This window comes from Limtongia smithiae (genome assembly GCF_038497785.1).
Source record: "Limtongia smithiae strain NRRL Y-17922 unplaced genomic scaffold V1518scaffold_5, whole genome shotgun sequence".
Lineage (NCBI taxonomy): Eukaryota > Fungi > Ascomycota > Lipomycetes > Lipomycetales > Lipomycetaceae > Limtongia > Limtongia smithiae.
The window spans coordinates 344,078-358,930 of record NW_027117626.1 but is presented as its reverse complement, the minus strand read 5'-3'; the positions used below and the strand labels follow the sequence as shown (position 1 = coordinate 358,930).

The following is a 14,853-nucleotide window of genomic DNA, read 5'->3' as shown; positions in this document are numbered from 1 at the left end:
GCTAGGCTTCGTGCTGGCCATCGGCCAGACTAGCTTGTTCAATTATAATACCCTCAATCGAGGATTTTTGCCTAAGTTATGTGCGATTTTGCCTAAGTTATGTGCGACTTGTTAAAAAAGGATCTGCTGTGGTGCTAGTATCCATCCAGCCGGGATCATTAAGTACTCCACGAATTGAAGCAACAAAAGTACAAGATAACAAAACTATTATATTTATTTATCATACAACTAACAATCTATTTCACATGTCTTCTAAACTGCGAAATCAGTCCTCAATTGAATGCTTGGCACGTCTCCATTCCCTGCTGTCCCTCCAAACCCACTAACTCCGTTCCCACCCGTTGCCGCGCCCTTGAGCACCTTGTCAAGCTGCGACCTTTGCGCAATCGACAGCGCCGAAATCACCGTCCGAAACGACAAGTTATCCACGTTTGCAATGTCAATCAACTGCCGTCGCTGGGCGCTGACGTCGCCGCTGCCTTCGTCCTGCGACGCTTTGACAGCGTACAAGACGATGGGGATGCAGATCGCCATTGCCGGCGCCACGCGGTCACCGTCGAGTGTCTTGATGAACGGGATCAGAATATCGCAGACCGTGACAGCCATCGCTGCAACGTCATTTTCGCTGCCAGGTGCGCCGACCATGTCATCACGTGACGAGAGGGCGACGAGTTGCGGAAGTAGCCTGCGGCCCAAAATCTGTGAGAACGAGCTGCGGTTGGATGTGATCAGCAGCGAGCGCGCACACTTTGCAGCGACAGAGACGAGCTCCGGGTCATTGAACGAGTCGATAACCACCGCGCAGCAATCCTCGATCAATGGATCGTTCGCCGCGAGAATCGATTCGCAAGTGGCGACGACAACTACCAAAGACAACAAACAGTTCTTGCGAAGTCCGATTCCATACTCACTCCTCGTCTGCGAGTTGCGCTCCAGCGTCGTGGTAAACAACGCCATCAAACTCCGCACTTCCTGAATTATCTGTATGTACGCCTCCGAATCTGCCTCTTTGCACGACACGATCATGTTCGCGAGCGTTCCTCTCAAGCTCGGCAATACTACCGGAATTACCGCCGCTTGGCACTCCGGGGTGTCCATAAACGTCTCAAAAATGTGGAAATAGATTGCGTATAAATCCAAACGAATGCCGAACGGAAATACCTCAATCATGTCCTTTAGCGCATCCATGGCATGCTTTGTCAAACTAACGGCCTCTGTAGTCAATATCTTTGGACTCTCCGCCTGATCGCCAAGCGCCGGGAACATCTGCGTCAAAACAGACATGACACCTCGTAGCAGCTCAAACATCTGACTAGTCCCCTCGCTCATTGTGTCGTTTCCGTTGATATCAACATCATACTGCCTCTTGGTTGCCGGATGGTTCACGCACATCGAGCAAAGCACGTCCACCAGAGGCCCCTGGCATTCATATGATTCCGATAATATAATCCTGTCAAACAAGTCCACCGACTCTGTGAAAATATTCCCGTCATACATCGATGCTCCGCAAATCGCCGGTCGCATAATACTCTTCATGGATCGCAATATCACCGGCATGTCCTTACGTGAAGCCAGCACATCATCTCCCGGCGCCTTCAGGAGTCCTTCGAAGCAAATTCCAAAAATCACAAAAAAGAACGCCGCGGCGTCATCATTTGTCTCGTTCTTCTCCACGCCGCTCGCAAGTGTCGATTTCCCTGCATCCAGAATCGAGATGATCAGATCCGGCTCCCGTTCAATCAACGTCGATAGCGCTTCCACAATCTTAAGCCATGACTGCTCGTAGCATTCGAGCACGTTATCTTTGGCGCCCGTGGATTCCGAAAATGACGTCATATCATTGCCAGTATCTGGCTCGAATCTGAGCTGCGCAAAGTCCTTCAACGCGTTCAACCACAACGGCGCAAGGATATTTACCTGCGGTTCAATCACGTCCAAGACAAACTTCTTGTCAACCGACGCAATCTGCAACTCCGCCCACGCCGTGAGAATAGCAAGTTTGAGCATGATCTGAGAATTCAAGCTCAGACTCTTCAAGTCACCAAGCACAATCTCGGCACCTTCAGCAGCGCAGCTCTCTAGCGCACTCGTCAACAGCTTGAGAATACGGCCCATTCGTGTTACGTCCTTGACAATTCCGCTTGCAATGAAGTCGCCGCAGACGTTAACAGCCTCGGCAGCCAATTCTGGTGATGAGTCGCTCGCGAATGCCGGCGTCAAGGCTGACGCAATCTGCGCCTGGAATTGCTCCAACAACGTCGAGTCTGCAAATTCGGGATCCGGCAACTGTCCAAAGATTGACAGTATGTCATCGAGAAGTTTCACGCCCACTAAACGCATATTCAGCACGTTTGAAGTCGATGCTGAAAACGACAATCGTACAATCTCGGCAATCCGTGGCACCAGATTATTTGGCGTATTCTTGTTCATATCCAAAACCTCGCGAAGGCACGTCAGGGCAAATATTCGCGTTTGCCACTTCAGTGGCTCGCCTCCGGCCACAGTATCGTCTGAACCCGACATCTTAACGCCCGTATTGCCGTCCTCGGAAGCCGCAAATGATGCAACCTCCTCATCGCCCAGATCAGGGTCCGGACCGCCATTGATGCTGCTGAGAACCTTTGTTTCTCTCTTCTTCCGGGGAATGGTCTTCGTCATCACGGCTTGGCATCTCATAACCCAAAGACGTGCCTCGTTCACACCAGTCTGGCTGATCCAGGTCTGCACAATCTGACGAAGACCCTCATGCCATGGTGTCAAATCCATGGCTAGCCACAGATGTCCTTCCAGATTCCGCCCGGCGTACTTGAATAAACTGTTCACATTATTCCGCGCAAGCTGATAATACGCGTCGATAGCCGCATCGCGAAGATCCTTGATTGGAATATTGATGTATCTCGTCAACACGAGACACAAGTACTGCGTATCAAAATACTGTGGCGCAAACAAAATAGAGTGCTGGTAGCATTTAATAGCCTCGACAACAACTAACGGGTCGCTTTCCAAGAACATTTGCTGGATCAACAACGATGTAAGATCGCGATTTTCGGTGTATTCCTGTAGATCCGGTCCCAAAACCCCAATCAGCGCGTCCAGACAGTGTGCAATCACTCTTGGCGTCGAATACTCCGCCTCCAAATTCGATGACAGCGCCGACGAGCACTCCTGGTTGTGCTTATCTGACAGATAAAGTTTGCACAGCATGCTCGTAACCTTCGAAGAATAACTCGTAAAGCTCAGCCCGGTAGATTCCATGGTGGACGCTAGTGCTTTCAACGCCCAGAAATGCACAACCGGGTGTGGATCATTACTCAACGACATTAATGTCTCGGCGATTGTTTTCAAGTGTGAGCCCGTAGCCATTCCGCCGACATGTCGATTTATACTTCCAAACGAAAGCGCCAAGCCCGCGCGTACATGAGGATCCCGATTCTGGAAAATCTCGTCGACGCCATACTGTACTTGCTTACTCATAAAGTTCTGTCCCGCAATCGCGCACACGCGGCCGACCGTATCGGCCCCAAGGAATCTGACGTAAGGATCGTCCTTCACGACGATCGCTCTTAGAATTTCTGAAATCATGCTCAAAACAGCTTCATCATGAAGCTGTATGTGGTTGTTGTTCTTCTCCGCAGAAACAAGTTTAATGGTAGCCGATAGTGCGATGGCGATGTTTGCGGTAACTGCAGCTTTGCGGCCGAGATCTCTCTGCATACCAGACGCAGTCATGTATGACGCGACTTGTTCCAAAATACTCCTCTGAATCCGATCCGTCTGAAGCGGGAGTAACAATGCAAATAACTCGATGGCATAGTCAACAACCGCAGTCTGCGGCGATTTCGGTAAAGTCTGCCACGGCACAATGCCCGACTCCGTCTCGACCTGTTGAAACAGAGACAGATAATCATGCTCAACGGCACCAAGTACGGGCTCCACGAGCATCTGCTCTATTCTCGATTGAAATGATTCTGTAGTCAACCAGTCCTTGCTAATGAGCTCAGGATTTTGCTTCTTCTCAAATTCAAACTTCAAAAGATTGAACGCCTGCATCATGCTGGAGACGCCGCAGGCATAATTATCCGTCATTTCCCATATGCTATCAAGCGTGCCAGCACTGATGGCAATCGACAGACTCAAGGGGGCGGGTGGCGTGAAGTTTTCCGGCTCGGCGAAAATGGATACCGCCGTGGTCAGAACATCAGCTTGCAGACCGTCCGAGTTATGCCCGCTGATCAGTGCGATATGGCACTGGAAAACGCGACGGCGAACCATCACTTGGTAATCTGTAAGATGTAAAGTCTGCGACAAACGAAGTGTAGGATCTTCCTCAATCTTTCGTGATGTGATCAGATTCAAGAACGCAGATGTGTTGAGCAGCATGACACCAAGTCGCTTGGAAACGTCGCTGGTAACCAAGCGGGTGTTGAACTGCAAAAATGTGAGAATCGACGATAGCGCGCACTCGCGGACGTGCAAGAGGAAGCTATATTCCAACGAGTTCTTATCCGCGACCATATCCTTGGAGAGTGGTTTGGGGAGAGCGCTCTTCCAGAGAAGCAGCAGTTGACTGAGATGCAGTTTGACAAAGGAGGGTCCAATGGACATTAGCCCACTGATAATTGTCCACGCAGCGTGAATCTGCGTAGTCGAAATAAGAACGTCGACGTTACCACTCGATTTTAAAAGCGCCGTAGCCATCGTGAAAATGCGCGATGTCAAGTCCAAGGAAGCGTACTGCGGCCGCAAGCTGCTGATGCCGATAACAATAGCAAGACCGGTGGCGTAGCCGGTGCACCTGCCTGCAACTTCTGGCTTCATGCGACGGCTTCGCAGCACGCCAAGCTCGCGCTTGAGATTCTCCATTATTGCGTTTGCCATAAAGATAAGCTGCGACGGCACCTGGAGCAAGAAAGAGCGAATACATGAGCAGGTCGCGACTTGGACGGTGTAGTTGGGATGTTGAAGAACCATCAAGAGCGAGTCACGAACCATTGTCTGCTGCGGGATAATCGCGGACCCAAGTGTCTCTGTGAGGTACTTGAGCGCGGAAACTGCAGCCACGAGCGTATATTTTGACGGCTCGTACTGATCCTTCATAACAGTAGGATAATTCTTGAGGAGGTCGTTGACCAAAATCCGGACGGCGTTGAGACGTCCCTGTTCGCCCAGGAGATATTGACCGACAACCTCATTCAGTAAAAAGCAAACGTGACGGCGTGCAGAGAGCTTTCTAAAACGATTGTTGGTAATGTTGGGGTGCGAAAAAAGGTGATCAAGTAAGTTTTGAACAATGGCGAAGTATCGCGCCTCAACTTCGCCACTGCCATAAATGAGAAAGAACTCGCAGTAAGTTGCGATGACACCTGCCCGGACGCGTACAGAGACGCCTGACTTTGTATAAACACTAGACAGTTGCTTAAGCGCGTCTTCAAACGGCAAGGTGATGTTCTGCACTACTTTCTTGACTGTCTCGGGAGGGGGCGGTGGTGCGTTAGCATCTTCTCCATCAGCGCCCGGCTGAGGTGTCGGTCTCTTAGAGCGCTTCTGCTGAACTTCAACGACTGATGTCGTGAGTGTGGAAGCAACTGATAGCGCCGAAGCCCAGCAGAGGGCGGCGGAGTTCCGAACACAGGCCTGCGGAGTATCGAATGCTTTCGTGACAATCGAGCGGAGACTGTCAAGATCCGAGAGGTTGTTAAGCACGTTGACTGTTTTGAACATCTCTCGGAAGCACTGCAATTGCGTTAGATCAGTGCACGTCGCCGCTCAAGGAGAGGGTTGCTTACGTTGAGTGCTGCTGCGCGAACGATGACGGATTTGTCGCCAGTGGCTGCGCTTTTAGCCTGCTTCGAGACATCCCTGGCCATACTTTCGTCGATAAAAGAGCCGCACAGGCTGAAGACCTGCGACATAGCCTCGAAGATGGAGGCCCGGTATCCGGCATTCTTAGACGTATGCATTAGGACGGGTGCTAAGGTGATTCAAAGCAGCTGGGCGACTTACCTGATTTGAATAGCGGATCAATCGAAGAAGAGACAAGATAGCATGGGCGGCCATAGACTTGATCTGCACAAGGAAGAGATTGTTAGACTGGAAGCTGTTGCATGTAGATTAAGGGAACACAAACATCAAAACCTGCGCATGCAAATATGTCGCCAATGACATGAACCAAAAAGCTATATTGCGCCAAAGAGGCATAGTTAGAGATATATGCCACTTAGAGAGGCAGGTAGGGCAGGGCCGAGCAAAGACGTACAACTTGGATTCGATGTTTTTGTCGGCTTTGCCGGTGTTGAGCGCCGTTAGCAGATCATTGATAACATCAAATAGCGTTTTGCAATCTCCCTTGGAAAATATCTCGCTGTAGCACTTTCCAACGAGGATGCGGATGGGTCGCGAGAGTATCGCAGAGGACACCGGCGTGAGCTTTGCGAGTTCGTTCTTGACGAAGATCTGGTGTGCCGAAGCACCCGCGCCATCAAGGGACTCTAGAAAGCGGTGAAGATCGCTGAGCCAAGAAAAGACATAGATGTGCTGCTTGTCCAGGGAGGAGAGATCCTGGAGCCTGGCGGCGTCGAGTGGCTGGGGTAGCACCGGGACGTTGAAGTCGGAGGCAGCAGTGTAAGCGGCCATGATGGCGGCGGCAGCAGCAGCAGCAGCGGTAGCGATGGGCAAAGTTGTGGAGTCAACGAGCACAATGAATTGATGCTCGGCTGACGGCGCAGAGGCCGTAGCGGGGGCAGGGGGAAGGGGGGTGAGAGTGAGGGCGCAAACGGGTTCTGGCAGTGTTGGGTGAAGTGCGGACGACGCTGCTGCAGCTCGGTGCACGTGCCGGTTCTCCTCAGCGCTGCCGCTCATCGTGATAAATAATAAGCACTGCCTGGCCCAGCCCCGACTGCTCCCGTACCGCCCGCTCATGCTGCAATGCTCGTGGATAGGAAGAAGTCAGAGGACGACCGTGCGGAGCTCCGATCTGTGGTACGTTGTTTGTACTGCCATCTCAGGATCACCTTAATCGTAACCGCTAACAAGGTGCCTTGCCCCGCACACCAGATGCGCATCGGACTCATCTACGGCGCCCTGAGCGGCACCGTTGTCGCCGCCGTATCGTCCTACGTGCTCTATAATTTTTCGCGCACATTTAGGAGGATGCCGGTCTCGCTGAAGTCGTGAGTCGATCACCTACTGTATCAGACGGACTATGCTATCTATCAGAAGCTGAAGTACAGCGCAGATACTATGTCGTGACGTGCATGTTCGCCGGCGCAATAATGGAGCAGAACAAGCGTGCGAAGCAGCACGTCTACATGCACCACTGGCAGGAAGCCTCTGGCCTGGAGCCACCAAAGACGCTGCAGGAGGAGAACAAGGAATTGCTCGAGTTCACGGAGGATCTACGACAGGAGCTGCGCGGCAAGCCTGTCAAACGCGAATAGTCGAGGTCATGTGGCGTATACGGTATTGTTTTCTCTGGGTGTACGGAAATCGGTTCATATACACTGGAATGTCAAATAATAATCATATCACTCATATATCGTATCACCGCCCATGCTAGGTTCCACAGTACTCCGGAATTAAAACAAAAAGATCCCAACGTCAAAAAGCCGTGTAAATGCTAGCAAGCCATCATGCACCGCCGCCCGCGTTCTCACAAAAACAAGGAGTAGCCCTCCTCGACAGTCCACCTTTCACCTTCAGGCACTGTCTCCATGACGATACACGTGTTTCCCGTGACAAGTAAGCCCGGTGGCATGCTACCGAGAGTCTCAAAGGCCTCTGTGATGTGCTCGAGTGTGCTGCGGATGACGCGTTGATCGGGACAACTTGCGCGCTCAATGATCGCGCACGGCACCGACATGCTCCAGCCGGCTTCGCGCAGCCAGCATACGACGTCCGCCAGTCGATGTAGCGCCATGAGAAAGACCGTTGTGCGTGTCTCGACGTATTCTGGCATCACCGGTGCGGCCCCATTGCGTCCGGTGCCGGTGCATATGAGGACTTGGTCAGCGACCTGGCGGTGTGTAGGCGAGATGGCTGCGAGCAGAGGCGCTGCCAGCGCAGAGGTGATCCCGGGTATCACACTGCATCGATATCCATGTTCTTTGAAAAAAATATACTCCTCTGCGCCGCGACCAAAGACGTAAGGGTCGCCCTGCTTGAGGCGGACGACATATTTGCCAGCGTTGGCACCGGCAAGACCCATATTGAGCAGCTCCTGCTGCGCGGCCTCTGCATTTCCGGGAAACTTCTTCGCAATATACGTTTCGATGTGCTCCGGGATGAGATCAAGCACTGCCTTGGGCACGAGCTTGTCGCACAGCACGAGGTCCGCGGTGGTTATTGCCTCGAGAGCCGATGTCGTGAGCAGACCCGGGTCGCCAGGGCCGGAGCCGACGAGCGCAATTCTGCCCTTGCGCGCGGCCATAGAGGCTGTGGTGACACTATCGTCGTCGGAGCCGCGCTTCTCACCGGAGGACAGGGACAGTGCTGGCCGTGGGGTCATGGAGTGCGATAAGCGACAGGAGGCGAAGACCTTTGCACCGCCGGGAAAAAAAAAATGCACTTGCGTTGGGACGTTGGCGCCACACGAACGGGTATCGACAGATGTCGGCTTTGGCGCTGCACTCGCCACGAGTGGCTTCACTTGGCTTTTATAGGCGTCTTTGCGTTCGACGCTTCGTGTGTGGGTTTGCTTCTGTGTGCGTGGCTTGCTAGCTGCTGATAAACGGACCAAATCAGCGGGACAGAGCACGCACTGCCGCGCTGTAATGACGTGCTGCGCCACACGCGATGAGTGCGCGGCTGCAGCTGTCCCCTGGAATGACAGTCTCCCCCCTGACAAGGCCCCGTGGCAGTGCGTGCGTTGCACCGCCTTCCACGACGATATTACAACTATCTCGTGGCAGGAGAGAACGCGTATGTTCTAGATATGCGTGTATATCCGTGTCGTGGCAGATTATGCTGTGATTACAGAAGTCACTCAACGCTTGTAGCCTTCACTGTTGTCGTAGCAAGCCAGCAACCAGTCCGAAAAAGCTATCAACAGTAAATTGTATGTAGTAGCGGATAAGTTAATCAGTAGATATCTAGTATTGCTGTTCTAGATATCCCGCCAAACACCGTCCAGCAGCCAACGACAAACCCAAATAGTAGTAGTATGATGTTACAGCAACCCCGTCTCCTCTAGTTACTTCCTCGCTCCGTCTGCCCTCTGCGATCCCTTATGATATTATGCACTTATCCGAGGATTCCGGCTGCGGATTTTGCACCTTCTCAATCTCACCGATCAACAGCTCGAATACTTTCGCAATGTTGGCGTTGTGTCGAGCGCTCGTCTCAATGAACTGGCAGTGAAACTCATTCGCCAACGCCTGGCCTTCCTCCGTCGTTACTTTTCTGTAAAGTCGCAATTAGTAGGCTCCCCAATAGGATTTGCAGTAGTGCAGATGGATCGTACCGCTGAGCACCTAGATCGCTCTTATTGCCGACTATGATCATGGGCATAGAATCTGTTCCCTGTGCATGGGGCATCAGCAACTGACACACGCGTTATGCGAACATCAAAATTCGACTTACCGTGCTGTTGAGAATCTTGTCGTGGATCACGCGAACCATATCGAACGACGGCCGCGACGTGATCGAGTAGACCAGTACGTATCCGTGCACACCAATGATGTATCGTGAATTCATGATGCTGAATTCGTCCTGTTGTAGGAACTCATCAGCATACAATCGCCAGTACATACGTAGATACTGGCGTACCTGGCCCGCGGTGTCAAGAATTTCCGTAGCGTAATCATGCCCCCGATACTTTATCGTCTTCGAGAACTGATTCTCGATTGTGGGGTAATAGCTCTCGACGAAGTGCTCCTCAACAAATTGAACGGTCAATGAAGACTTTCCTGCAGTCAAATAATCAGTTGTGGCAGCTCAATCTTAACGCAGGCGAAAGCTAGGCGACCCAAAGGGATGTGTGGGCGAGGAGGCTGGTCGTGACGACTGTCACCGGATCTACCGCCAATGCGCATAATAGAGAAGTACATACCCACGGCACGGGTTCCCATTACCGAAATTTTGCGCGTACGAGTAGCAGCCATGGTTATAGAGAATAAAACAGTCGAGTCGTCAAGGGGGGAGGTGCAAAGATCTTCGGCCAACTGCAGCGGGTAGTGGAAGAGGCCGTAGTCTCTTCAAGCGCTGTTGCTGGGACAAAGAGCCGCCTGCACGTGATGAGGGAATGGTAACACGAGCCCCACCGCTGACGTTGTGGCGGCGGCGGTGTCCGATGCAGCGCCACATCGTGAGTTGGCATGCTGCGCTACACCTATATAGCACTGAAGCCACTAGTTTTGCTGAAACGACTCGTTTCTATGTCTGTACGCCAGTCTAATCATCCCGCCATGAAACAAACACTTCATCGGTCCTGAACCGCTGCGAGCACACCGAGTCCTCAAGCTGCGTTCTATACCCCGTCTCATACGCCAGCAGCCCGGCGTGCGCGATCATGATGCCGTTGTCGATGCAAAACCGCTCATCAGTCGCGTACACCTCGCCGCCGCGGTCACGCGCCATGATGCCCATCATCTCCTGCAGCCGCTCATTGCAGCCAACGCCACCAACAATAAGCACCTGTTGGCTGCCCACGTGCGCCATCGCCCGCTCGGTGATCTCGACAAGCATCGCAAAAATCGTTTCCTGCAATGAGAAGCAGAGGTCCTCATTGGTGATCATCTTGCCATCATCCGCGTATTTCGGATTGCCACCGAAAATGTCGTTCGCAATGCTGTCGATGAACGCGAGGATGCCGGACATCGACACGTCCATGCCCTTCACTGTATATGGCAACTCGACGTAATGTTTCCCCCTACGCGAGAAGTTGTTAGCGCCTTCTTGTGCAACCGCCATACACCCGTACATACTTTCGTGCCAGTAGCTCAATGTTGTATCCGGGACTCGGGTCGTTGGAAATCCGCAGCGTTCGTGCGAATCGGTCGAGGCAGTTACCTACCGCAATGTCAAGGGTCTCTCCGAATATCCGATATCTACCTCTGTCAGTCCCATGCCATAGTCCTTTCTACAGACGAATTGCTTACCGCTGGTGTGAATATGCGATAACCTGTGTGTTGCCTCCCGACACGTAGAGCACTACCGGATTCGTCGCTCCCGTAATCTCACGCCCCATCTCGATATCTGCATCGCGCCGTCAGCCTATCTAGCGAAATGCAGTCCACACTTCACACATACGCCCAACGCAATGGTTCACCCCTACTAAGGGCTTGCTCCACATCAAACTAATCGTGCGCGCCGCAATCGCGACACTCTGCAGCGGCGCGCCCATACCCGGCCCCTGCGTGAAGCAGACAACGTCGATATCCTCAACACGCACGCCGCTATGCTTGACGGCATCCTTTATCAGCTTCACAATATATGACCGGTGGTGATTCGCGGTGTCCCGTGGTAGGAATCCTTCGCCCGGCGGGGTGACGTAGGTGTGTCGGATGTTCGCAAGGATCTCGGCGAGTGGACGCGGTGCAGATTTCGATGGACGCGGGAAGTGCCGGATGATGCCAACGCCGAGTTTGTTGGCAGAGCCTTCAAGACCCAGCGCAATCATTGGTCTGTCTATCTCGGGATTTTGGATTTTTGACGGCATAGTGGGTAGTGATCCTTGGCGAGTCGGGCCGATGCAGTTTCGATGCAGTTTCGTGGCGTACGATGAGACTTCGAACTCGCTGAAGACCCCAACCCCTGAGCCGCAGCAGCGATGAGCCCGCCAAAGAGCAGCTTTGACGGACCATATGCAGTCGTATCCACAAGTCCACCGAGGGCAGTGAACATATCACACTTTGATTCGGGGTATTTTTACCTATCTGTTGTCTTGTCAGGACGGAAGATCTAACCTGTTGTGTTCACGCAGTGGTCAAATCGTGCAGCTGGTTTCGGCGATAGCATATCAGAATCGCGACACGCTTGCTCTGTTACGTTTCTACAATACCTCACCTACTCCGACTCTTCCGTCGCGTTTCCAGCAACGCAATGACGAAAGCGTCAGCCAAGAAGACTGGCAAACCGGACTACGTCACGCCGGAGTACATCGCTGCGCAGCGTGCAAAGCGCCAGCTCGCAAAGGCGGAGAGAGCAAAGCGCAACGCTGAACTCGGGATTGTGCCGCAAGAGCAAGGCTTTGATTGTCGGTTCGTGGAACGGCCGATGCTACGCGTTGCCGAGGACGACGATGGGGCGCCTGGCATTGTGATGAAGATTATGACTTATAACGTATGCGTATCCGTACATTGGCCAAAAGAAATAGTACTGATGCGTTTCAAGGTTCTTGGGCAAGCGCTCATTCGACGGAAGTTGTTTCCAACAAACGGTAAGTCACATATGGATTAAGTATCTTATCTCATTCTAATACTTCAACAAGGTAACGCACTGAAATGGCGCTGGCGTTCGCGTGTCCTCCTTTCGGAGCTCCGACTCTACGACGCCGATATCATGTGTCTCCAAGAAGTCGACAAAGCTCAACTCGAGCCATTCTATTTCCCCGAACTAGAAAAGCTTGGATACACGGTTCTTTTCCACTGCGGTCAAGGCAAAAATCATGGACTGTTGCTGTGTTGGAGAACTTCAATGTTCTGCCTTGACGCGTCAAAGCATGTGGACTATGATGATGACTCGGGATATGATGCAGACGGCGCAATGGCGACAGGAAAGAGACACACGGTGCCGCAGACACGTACGCGTAACGTTGCGTTATTGGCCGCGCTTCGGTATGTGAACAGCACGAGCAACGCGGGAGTAATCGTCGGAACCACGCATTTGTTCTGGCATCCCTATGTATGTTTTATCCTCAAAGATGCAGTATGGGTTGATGTTAATGTCTTGAATAGGGAACGCTGGAACGGACGAGGCAGTGCGCAGTGCTTGTGCGCAACCTGAAGAAGTTCTCAGAGGAAATCGACCCTACACACGGTCAGTGGCCAATTTTTGCAGCAGGCGACTTCAACAGTCTTCCGTTTGACGCGCCGTATCTTTGCATGACACAACCGCAAGAGCGACGCGTGACGGCACGTTCTAAAACGGTGCTCGAGAACAGCTTCAATCATGTCTACACGACGAAGGACGAAGAAGAAGTCGAGGAGGATGAGGATGACGTAGAGGGGGTGATATTTGCAGCGGAAGAGGTCAAGTCTAAGGTTGACAGCGTGCCTGCGCCAAAGGCACTGGTGAGCAGTGTTGACACTGTAATCCTCTCTCAGTTCACGCCGCAGACATCTATGCCACCACCAGGCGAGCCGACACGGAAATCAATTAGCCGGGAAGCGTTGACGATTGATGATGTGTACACTCTGCACGACAACAACAACAGCGTCATACTGCGCAGTCTCTACGGTTCAAGCTACCGGTACGCGCACCCCGAGAACAGCAGCGTCGACGATCGCAACGGCGAGCCGAGCTTTTCAAACTGGGCACATTCGTGGCGTGGGTTGCTAGACTACATTTTCGTTTTTGACCATCGTCCTGGTGCATCGTCGGGTAATGAGGGGGGTGCGAATGTAGAGGTTCTAGAACTGCTTCGGTTGCCGTTGCCAGATGAGATGGGAGCTGAGCCGAGCGGGCAGCCACGAGAAGGGCAGTATCCAAGCGATCACCTGTGTTTGATGGCTAAGATAAAGATAGTACAGTAAAGTATTTGTAGATATATTTGCTTGCATTTGTACATAGAAAATGTGTTGAAAGGCTGTCGAGTGTGGCAAGGCAGAAGGTTTCCGCGGCGTTGGAAAGTGCGTGACACGACTTGCAAAAGGCAACGGGGAGTAGTCATAGTAGTGTGTCGCTTGAAATTAGAGGTGATTTGAGGATGTCAAGTCTTGGCTTATCTCGACCATGACAGTGGCTGCTCATGCTACGCGCGGGGATGGAGAACTCCGCGAGAATCACAATCACGGTCGTTGGGACATTCGCGAGTGCACGGCAGAGCATGCGCGACGCGCATTCTGCACCAGATCTGCAAATGTATGACAAGTATCGCGTCGCAAAATCCGGACAAGATTCTGAGCTCTCTGCTTTATTCTGCGGCCTGCCATTTGAAATACCATAATATCTAGTGCGATGTTCCGCGGATCGGTATGCATTGGGGCACCGCTGATCAGCATCGCCGTGCTCTCGCACGTACATGTTCACCCTTAGTTATACCCTCTACAGCATCAGCAATTACTCCTTCTAGCTGCATGTATGCAACTTCTGAAGACCGTGGGAATAGCTTGATCAAACTCGGCCCCTTGCAGAATCTTAAATTTCCAAAGCGGTAGTCTGGGAGCTGGCCCTGTTGCCACGCGCAACTCATTTCATGAGGCATAAGATTTAGCGACACATCGGCAACTCGGGGAGAGGGGGCGAGTTTGTAGCACATGATTATGCGAACCTTTCAGATCTTGTTATGCATGGGCCGCAGGAGTAAAGGACTCAGAGTTAAAATCGCCCTGTACGTTGCTCGCGTGGTATTTATTCTGGGAGGGGCGCCGAAAAGGCGAGATTTTGAGGCCCAAACGGTACAGTTCGTGGAGAGTCGTATGAAAGTATCTCAGGTTGTAGGAGAAGACGGTTATACGCGGGCGCGGAGGCGTTTTACGCGCGTTCCTGTTTTGGCTTCGCTCAGGCGGTGGTGAGCGGCTGAGTTCTTGTGCGCACTCTGATCTCATCTGCCTTGTTGTGTTCTTCTCTGATGTCGAATAATTGATGATAACTTGAACAGCGGAGTTGCTTACATTCATTGCTGATATTTGTTTTGGTGCTTACTGTCACCATTCGTATGGGTCTTTGATTGAGCAATAATGAGCAGACCTTGTGAAG

At 52.2% G+C, this 14,853-nt stretch overlaps 6 protein-coding genes across 6 annotated transcripts; 2 read left to right on the top strand and 4 right to left on the bottom strand.

Moving 5' to 3' along the window:
* Window positions 1-147: 147 nt before the first annotated feature.
* On the bottom strand, window positions 148-6,798 carry V1518DRAFT_415926 (armadillo-type protein). Its single transcript, XM_066903926.1, has 5 exons — window positions 6,257-6,798; window positions 6,128-6,176; window positions 6,004-6,066; window positions 5,787-5,945; window positions 148-5,733 (listed from the first exon to the last, which is right to left on the bottom strand). The coding sequence occupies exons 1-5, from the start codon at window positions 6,631-6,633 to the stop codon at window positions 253-255; spliced, it is 6,129 nt and encodes a 2,042-aa protein (XP_066759804.1). The 5' UTR covers window positions 6,634-6,798; the 3' UTR covers window positions 148-252.
* A 39-nt stretch (window positions 6,799-6,837) lies between these two features.
* On the top strand, window positions 6,838-7,542 carry V1518DRAFT_415924 (uncharacterized protein). The gene is made up of 3 exons (XM_066903925.1): window positions 6,838-6,978; window positions 7,054-7,169; window positions 7,235-7,542. The coding sequence occupies exons 1-3, from the start codon at window positions 6,925-6,927 to the stop codon at window positions 7,434-7,436; spliced, it is 372 nt and encodes a 123-aa protein (XP_066759803.1). The 5' UTR covers window positions 6,838-6,924; the 3' UTR covers window positions 7,437-7,542.
* V1518DRAFT_415920 (tetrapyrrole methylase) lies at window positions 7,449-8,787 on the bottom strand. The gene has a single exon (XM_066903924.1). The coding sequence runs from the start codon at window positions 8,501-8,503 to the stop codon at window positions 7,649-7,651; it is 855 nt and encodes a 284-aa protein (XP_066759802.1). The 5' UTR covers window positions 8,504-8,787; the 3' UTR covers window positions 7,449-7,648.
* A 49-nt stretch (window positions 8,788-8,836) lies between these two features.
* Window positions 8,837-10,230, bottom strand: V1518DRAFT_415915 (small GTPase superfamily). Its single transcript, XM_066903923.1, has 5 exons — window positions 10,046-10,230; window positions 9,763-9,902; window positions 9,577-9,705; window positions 9,458-9,516; window positions 8,837-9,396 (listed from the first exon to the last, which is right to left on the bottom strand). Exons 1-5 carry the CDS (start codon window positions 10,095-10,097, stop codon window positions 9,222-9,224), a joined length of 555 nt encoding a protein of 184 aa, XP_066759801.1. The 5' UTR covers window positions 10,098-10,230; the 3' UTR covers window positions 8,837-9,221.
* Window positions 10,231-10,346: 116 nt separating this feature from the next.
* Window positions 10,347-11,730, bottom strand: V1518DRAFT_415914 (glycoprotease family-domain-containing protein). The gene is made up of 4 exons (XM_066903922.1): window positions 11,245-11,730; window positions 11,094-11,190; window positions 10,920-11,042; window positions 10,347-10,864 (listed from the first exon to the last, which is right to left on the bottom strand). Exons 1-4 carry the CDS (start codon window positions 11,651-11,653, stop codon window positions 10,387-10,389), a joined length of 1,107 nt encoding a protein of 368 aa, XP_066759800.1. The 5' UTR covers window positions 11,654-11,730; the 3' UTR covers window positions 10,347-10,386.
* On the top strand, window positions 11,654-13,864 carry V1518DRAFT_415910 (Endonuclease/exonuclease/phosphatase). Its single transcript, XM_066903921.1, has 5 exons — window positions 11,654-11,856; window positions 11,918-12,276; window positions 12,328-12,373; window positions 12,425-12,837; window positions 12,891-13,864. The coding sequence occupies exons 2-5, from the start codon at window positions 12,037-12,039 to the stop codon at window positions 13,686-13,688; spliced, it is 1,497 nt and encodes a 498-aa protein (XP_066759799.1). The 5' UTR covers window positions 11,654-11,856; window positions 11,918-12,036; the 3' UTR covers window positions 13,689-13,864.
* Window positions 13,865-14,853: the final 989 nt, after the last annotated feature.